The 8,013-nt window shown below is 44.3% G+C and overlaps 1 protein-coding gene across 1 annotated transcript; it reads right to left on the reverse strand.

Annotated features, from left to right (window-relative positions):
• Positions 1-249: 249 nt before the first annotated feature.
• LOC110504125 (heterogeneous nuclear ribonucleoprotein R) lies at positions 250-6,965 on the reverse strand. The gene is made up of 11 exons (XM_036961595.1): positions 6,814-6,965; positions 3,945-4,111; positions 3,728-3,846; positions 3,448-3,570; positions 3,214-3,327; positions 2,841-3,017; positions 2,433-2,568; positions 2,130-2,335; positions 1,800-1,952; positions 1,598-1,707; positions 250-1,499 (listed from the first exon to the last, which is right to left on the reverse strand). The coding sequence occupies exons 2-11, from the start codon at positions 4,105-4,107 to the stop codon at positions 947-949; spliced, it is 1,854 nt and encodes a 617-aa protein (XP_036817490.1). The 5' UTR covers positions 4,108-4,111; positions 6,814-6,965; the 3' UTR covers positions 250-946.
• Positions 6,966-8,013: the final 1,048 nt, after the last annotated feature.

The raw sequence follows: 8,013 nt of genomic DNA on the forward strand, positions 1-8,013 counted from the left end.
AATAGCAAATCACTGAGTAATTGCGCCTCATGGTGTTTGAGTGGAGGTGAGGTGCAGCTGATCCAGGAACTTCAGGGAAGTGGAATGTATTTGAATTCTTGGTTGTTCTGGTCTCCAGTTCTGGCTTCCAGTTTAATCCAACGTAAAATATTAAGGTAGAAAAATCTGCATTGTTGTACAAACAAGCTGCTATGGTGTTACCAGATCATAAGAGTGGCATTTCCTGAATAAAAAATACAATTAAAAAAATAAAAGAGCCAAAATGTTTTTATTCAGTCATTCATACATTGTTTGTGCGCTGTCATAAATTCTTCTAGTATCTGATAATTGAAATTTGGTCTCTTGATTTATTCCATGAGCAAAAAGCTGAGAAAATCTTGTTCCAAATGTGAAATGAGATAAAATAGAAATAGACTAAATACTGAATGAAACATTGAATTTGATGGTATCTGGCAATTTAATAAAACAATCTTATTGAAACGGAATAAACATAAAAAAGTTATGAATACAAACAGAGAAACTTCAATGGCTTCCCAAAGAAAACATAGGAAGTTATTGTACCAGCAAAAAAAAGAATTTACCTCTAGAAATGCTAGACAACACTTAGGTAAAAGTGATTTGTGTGTTAAAACATAAGTCCCATGTAACAGTAAGAAAGGATTCAGCAAAACAGTTACATTCACATCTATAGGCCAAAATACAATTCTAGCCAATCAAGCAGATTCCTGGGGTCTGACCACTTTTCTCTCTCAGCGATGTTTCTTTTCTTCGTGAGGGATAGAGAATAAAAAGTAAAAAGAACTGCAGCCAAATGTTTTTTCGGGGGGTATTTCTGTTGTATTTTTGTCAAATGCCTTTTTCATGTGTCTTCATCATTACCTTAATCATAGTTACCGAAATAATCGCCACCTTGCTGCTGGGCGATGGGCTGAGAGCCCCAGTTCTGCTAGTTGGTCTGCCGGCGCTTTGAGTCAGGCTGGTTGAAGACGTCTGCCTTCCTCTTCCCGCCCCCATGGTTCCCCCTGGCTTTTCGGTTACCGCGGCCCCTCTGTGGCTGGAAGGGTCCCCCACGGGACCTTACTCTGCCATCCCTGGGCCCTCCAATGGGTGGACCCCTCTGCACATAGCCCTGTGTGGGTGGTGGTCTGCGGTCCCTGGGTGGGGGTAGGCTTACCCTGCTGGGCAGTCTGCCATGGCCCCTCATGCTGTACAAGTCCTCGTAACCGTAGTGGGGGTCATCGTAACCGTAGTGGGGGTCCTCGTAACCGTAGTGGGGGTCCTCGTAACCGTAGTGGGGGTCCTCGTAACCGTAGTGGGGGTCCTCGTAACCGTAGTGGGGGTCCTCGTAACCTCTGCGGGGGTCGTGATAGTCAAAGCCGTAGTAGTCATCGTAGCTGTTGTAGTCTGGGGGATAGGCGGCATAGTCCCCGCCCCCTCGGCCACGGACCCTATCTGGTGGAGGTATGCGTGGCGGTGGGTGGTTGTAATCGGCATCATTCCTGTAGAAAACATATCAGCTTCAATGTAATCCCATGATGGGAGATCTACTCAATCAGATAATAGATGTTAGTAAATCCCAGTCTCTCTGTGGCCTCACCTTCGGTTTCTGGTGGCCTGGCGCTGAGCATTTCGAGCCTTCTTCCTCTTTGCCATTCTTATCTCAATCTCCCCTCCCCCAAGCTCCTTCCCATTCATTTCTGCCATTGCCTAAGACAAACAGGAAAATTGTTACATAGCCGAAACAAGGTAAACCCCCCCTCCCATAAAAAACAGAAAACAATTAATACGTTTTAACCCACCTTCACAGCTGCGTCCTTGTCTTCAAAGTGGACAAAGGCGTAGTCTTCTATCTTATTCAACCGGTCCACTTTGCCAAACGCAGAGAAGGTCTTCTCCAGTAGCTCCTCTGTGACGGAGGCAGACAGCTTCCTGACAAACAAGACCTTCACCTGCTGACTCACACGGATATCAAAGTTCAACTCAGTTTAGAAAAGTAGAAATAAAAGCACAAGTTGAATAAAAGACAACAGAAGTGGAACACAGAGGGGGTAAAACAAAAACAAGAGATGGGGAGAGAAAGAAAGTGTGAGAGAGTGAGTGAGATCCACAAAGAGAGAGAGATGACTCACCTGGGCCAAGGCACCCGCATTGCGTTCAGTGACCGGGTTGGCCCACTCCACAGTGACTGGGTTCCCCCACACCATCACCGTGTCACTCATGAGGCAGAGGCGGGCCTCAGCTGCAGACTTGTGGTCCTCGTACTCCAGGAAACAGAAGCCACGGTTCTTCTCCTTGTCATCCGTCTGGGGGTAGAGGATCACTTCCTGAAGCCCCTCTGGAGGAAGGAGGAGAGTCACATCACTGATATGTGACCAATGATGACCCACAGAACATAAAACAATGTAAACAAAATTGGTCTGCACTTAACTGACCTGTGACTTTGCTGAAGTCCTCCAATATATTCTCTCTGGTCTTGTTTTTTGGGATTGATCCGACAAACAGCCGGTTGTTTGCTACGGATTTGCATACTCCAAGGTATTTCCTAGACCGGATTTCATAGTTGTCACACTGAAAACAAGTGTAGGGGAAAGATGACATTGTAGCGTTGAAAAGGGGAGCTGAAAGTGGTCCGACAACTGCTCCAATTAAATATGTATCACATCTTGGGCTGGTTTCTCAGACACAGATGAACTCTGACCCTAGACTAAAAAGCACACCCAATGAAGATTCTCAATTGAAAGCGATTTTTAATGCAGGACGAGGCTTAATCGGTGCCTGGGAAACAGCACCTTGGTTCTTAGAAGATAAACTAAGACTATAGACTGGCTGCAGGGACTTACAAGTTTCACTGCCTCAGTTGCTGCATCCTTGCCGCAGAAAGTGATGAAGGCGTATCCCCGGTTCTGACCAGAGAGGGGGTCCATCATTAACCTCAGGTCCCAGATTGGGCCAGCCTTCTCAAACAGAGGCACCAGCTCATCTTCATACAGGTCCCTGGGGATCTTTCCCACAAACACCTAAAGGCAGAAAACAGAGCCTGAGTGAGGGTTACACAATGTGATCGGGGAATATAAAACTTTTCTGTTGACATTCTTGGAGCCACAGTCTTGCAAACTCATTTATCTTCTCTATAGCAGTCAATGGCTTTGCCACGATGACCATAACCCTTTCAAATAATGTTACTTGAAAATGAAGCAACTCCAGCAGCTTTACCTCAGTTCCAATCCCAGGCTGTGCTCCTTTAAACACTTCCTCTGGTGGGGGCCCTCCGTATTTCCTCTGTTCGGTGGTGACGTCCAGGGTGTATCCTGTCCGCTCCAGCAGAGCCTGGGGAACACAGACATTAGCATAACCACTACATAACTACACAACCTGAGCAGGTGTACAGACACACACAGGAAGTTCTAATGACGCAACTGAATGAACTTTCAAACTGCTGCATTTTACCTTGATCTTGGACTCAGCAGGACCCTTAGTGGATTCTTGTACTTTACTTCCTTGTACTTTACTTCCTTGTTTTTCCCTCTGTCTGTACGTCTTCATAGCTGCACAAAGAAAAGCACTTTTGTTCTGGAAATTAAACCACAGCAGAATTGCTTTATGTATTGGTGTTATGAGCAGAGGAAAAATGATAGACCCCTCAATGTCAACTTCTTAGACTCGAATGTATCATCATTAAAACTGACTTCCATTCATTCTCGTTCATTCAGCTCCCCCTGTAACTCACCTGCACATGAGATAGGTCACTTTCTTTGAACTGTGAGAGTACAGACAGCGCTCCCTCTTCATTCAATGCCCGCAGAGCATCGATGACCCCCTCTTCTAGGTCAGCGTACGCCAGCAACCCTGTGGGTACAAGACAGATTACTACTATTACAAACTGGCCTTTCATGGAACCTCGAGCAACATCATGTATCTTTAGAAATTAGATTAGACTGCCCCACCGGTTGAGAATATGTTGTCGAGACTCTCAGCCACGTTCTGCCGCAGTCCAGCATCGATGAGTGTCTGGTAGTTCTCTGTGTGCTCGCCTTCGGCCACGGCTTCCATAACCTCATTTTCCTCCTTTGTTAGGGCAGAACTATCGTTCACCTCGGCAGCAGCCATTCTCCTGGGAGAAAGGGGAATAGAGAGAAGATAAAAACAGAATTTCAGTTCAAATGTTGCTCATTAGAACATAATATTTGACATTATAATCTAAAACACAAAGATATTGTTTCAACTGCTTTTTACAGATCATGACACTAGTAACTTGTAGGGAACACAAACGTCCCCATTTCTAATATGCATATTTGCTAATGCTGTCCTGCTGCAATAGTTACTCCCATCTAGCTAACCCCCCGAAAGTACTCAACAGTTTGCAAGAATATACCGTTATGCTTGTTAACGCTGCAGCTCAGTGTAAACAAGCGTAACGGAACGGTTGGTATCTTATGGCAATCTTAACAGTTTGTATCTTTCAGATGGTAGCTAAATATGTTGTAAACGCATCAGAAATGCTTAAACATTAATTTCAATTCGAACAACCGTGGTCTGCAATAACAAATACCTGGAGACAAGTTAAAGGTACGTTTATATCGGGGACAGGCTAGCCACAGTAGCTTGTCAAGCCAAAGTACTGTATATAAAATGTCGCGCTAGATGGCTTTGCGGTGTTTTTCTTGACTAAGCACCGTCCCGCCCCCTTCCAACAGCCAACGTTAGCTAGCTAAAAGACTGGATTGTCACAACTTGGGGAACTTTCACATCCAACCAAATAATCGTTTTAGCGTTAGAAATACCAACATTAAAAAAACACAACCTAGTATCAAGATTCATAAGCTTGGCTACGCAAATAGCTAGCTAGCAGGGCTAACGTTAGCTAGTTAAATCCAAGGCCTGTTAGCTTGCTGGACACCTTTCAGAACTCGAATAAACCATCCGCCAAAAGAGGTGAACAATTAATAGTTAACATACACTTACCTATCTTTTCCAGGAAAATAACACTATCGAAAAATATATTTTTTCAGCAATTACCCAAAAGAGTGATCCAATATGGAAAATATGAATATGATGTTTGAGAAGAGTCGAAGCGAGAGGGATTACTTCTTCTTCGATGGGGTTTAACGGCGGTTGGCATCCAATGTTAATGGTGCATTACCGCCACCAGCTGGACGGGGTATTGAATAAGCAACTTAAAAAATGGATTAAGCAACTCCGGGAAAGATGGAAAACGACATCATACAAAATAAAACACATCAACTAAAAAACATCATACATCAATCACAGTCCACTTCAAAATACATCCCTACACAGGCTACATTCACCAACAGGATTTCTTGCACTGCCTTGGCTGTGAAATCATGAAGACCCAGAAAACGTTCAGCGGCATTCACAATGACTCCAATTTTCTTAGAATTATTCTCCAATTGTGCTGTACAGTTTGACCATTGTAATAAATAATACAAAGTCCACCTTTTTAACATGTAGCATTTCACTATCCCTCGGTTGATGAGAAACATTCACAGGTCGTGACCACTCCTGTCTCAGCCTCCAGTATTTATGCTGCAGTAGTTTATGTGTCGGGGGGCTAGGGTCAGTTTGTTATATCTGGAGTACTTCTCCTGTCCTATTCGGTGTCCTGTGTGAATCTAAGGGTGCGTTCTCTAATTCTCTCCTTCTCTCTTTCTTTCTCTCTCTCGGAGGACCTGAGCCCTAGGACCATGCCCCAGGACTACCTGACATGATGACTCCTTGCTGTCCCCAGTCCACCTGACCGTGCTGCTGCTCCAGTTTCAACTGTTCTGCCTTATTATTATTCGACCATGCTGGTCATTTATGAACATTTGAACATCTTGGCCATGTTCTGTTATAATCTCCACCCGGCACAGCCAGAAGAGGACTGGCCACCCCACATAGCCTGGTTCCTCTCTAGGTTTCTTCCTAGCTTTTGGCCTTTCTAGGGAGTTTTTCCTAGCCACCGTGCTAGGAAACTGTTTGGGGTTTTAGGCTGGGTTTCTGTACAGCACTTTGAGATATCAGCTGATGTACGAAGGGCTATATAAATACATTTGATTTGATTTGATTCGTGGTGGCTCTACTACCATTACTTCTTCCCTGCCACTCGTTCCTTCCAATTTTCTCACCGCCTCCAGATAGGACACCCTTGCAACCTCATTCTCCTTCACCCTAACAAGGCACACCAAAAATGCAGGCACATGTTCACCTCCACAGTTGCAGCATTTCCCTTCATCTGGCATATGATATTCTTCCCTTCTGCACACACTTGACATAAGACCAAATCTTTTACATTAATGACACTGAAGGGGCTTGTGCACAAAAGCTCTTACAGGGTATCTCATGAATCCTAACTTCATATGTTCATCAAAGAACAGTAGCATTGATGAAGTTAACTTCTTTACTCCATCCACCATACAGGTCAATCGACGTGCACCAACCACTCCATCGATGTCTTCAGTTATATCCTCTGCCTTTATTTCTTACACCACCCCAGAAATAACCCAATTGATAGGCGCCCTGCTACGAAAATCCATGCAGGAAGCGTTCCACTCCGCAGACACGCAAAACAATCGAAATGAGACCACTTCTTGTGACTCTCAACGACTACACACTTTCTTCCAACACATTCCAGATTTTCCTGGAGACTTTAAACGGATTTCCAAGTAGCATTGATTCAAAACCCTGACTCCAACTAAAAACAGGTCTAGCAGTTCCCTATTTTCCAACATAGCCTTTACTGCTCGTTTCCCTTTTTCTTCGTCACTGTAACCCACTCATTCTCACTTTCTGTACTATTAGCTTCACTTGACTCACCAGCAGTTTCAAACAAAACCTCAATTTCCACCATCTTCCCGGTCCCCCAAAATCTGTCCGCGAAAGACTTCTTCTTCTATGATATAATGGCGATCCGCAAACAATCGTTTAAGTAAATGCCGCCACCTACTGTGCTGGAATGCACGATCAATCATGATCTGTGCTACCATGAAAATAAAATAAAAACAAATAAATCCCTACTAAGGTATACTACACCCTCCCCCTCCCCAACGCCATTAAACATTATCATGCTGAAACACTCCACTATTAGGATTGTTCAGCATGCCAACAACCATTTCAACAGTAACATCTGTTACCCCAATCTCTCTTTTGCAGTCTCCACAATAACCTTCAACCTGGCATTTCTGCTTTCCACAACCCGGGAAGTATTGATAACCTTACCAATAAAAGATATTCAGTCAACTTTACTCATTATCAAAGTGACCTTTGACACCGCACATTCATGAGAACACGATTTCTGAACAGACCTCCAAAACATGCCAGGACCAGCAGAAACACAAGCCCCAACATTAGGTCCACTTCCTACAAGATCAGCCATGGAAACTCCATCATTCCACACTGTAGTTTCACCAATCTGTCTTACAGACTCTGCATACGATAGATCGTGACTAATTATATATCTCTGAGCCTCTCTCTGCACCTGGCATCCACCAAATGCTGCACCATGTCCCCCACACAATTACAATACTTAACCTTCACATTACTCCCATATTCACTGTAAGAATGTTCCCCTCCACATATCTTCCTTCCTTTACAATGAACAGCTACATGTCCCATTCTTTGGCATTTAAAACAACGCAATATGGATGGGACACATTCTCTGACATTGAAACTAAGGAATCTTATCTGTACTTACCCCGGCATAATCTTCTCAAACTTCAGAAGCACTGATAGGCTTTCACGTCTTTGAACTAGTCCATTCCTGTACTCCGTGTTCACCCATGACTGTGACCAAGCACGCCTCCAACACCATCCTTAAGATTGCTGACGACACAACAGTGGTAGGCCTGATCACCGACAACGATGAGAGAGCTTATAGGGAGGAGGTCAGAGAACTGGCAGTGTGGTGCTAGGACAACAAGCTCTCCCTCTATGTGAGCAAGACAAAGGAGCTGATCGTGGACTACAGGAAAAGGTCTGAACAGGCCCGGGGCTGTAGTGGAGCGGTTCGAGAGTTTC

This window comes from Oncorhynchus mykiss, chromosome 24 (genome assembly GCF_013265735.2).
Source record: "Oncorhynchus mykiss isolate Arlee chromosome 24, USDA_OmykA_1.1, whole genome shotgun sequence".
NCBI classification, from domain to species: Eukaryota; Metazoa; Chordata; class Actinopteri; order Salmoniformes; family Salmonidae; genus Oncorhynchus; species Oncorhynchus mykiss.

What these genes read in the sequence shown, in the direction of transcription:
- LOC110504125 (XM_036961595.1), bottom strand. Translation starts at nt 4,107, where the DNA reads ATGGCTGCTGCCGAGGTGAACGATAGTTCTGCCCTAACAAAGGAGGAA. An exon ending in CTGCTGAGTCCAAGATCAAG is followed by an intron (nt 3,328 to 3,447) that starts GTAAAATGCAGC and finishes TGTGTTCCCCAG; the next exon opens with GCTCTGCTGGAGCGGACAGG. An exon ending in AGCCTGGGATTGGAACTGAG is followed by an intron (nt 3,018 to 3,213) that starts GTAAAGCTGCTG and finishes TTCTGCCTTTAG; the next exon opens with GTGTTTGTGGGAAAGATCCC.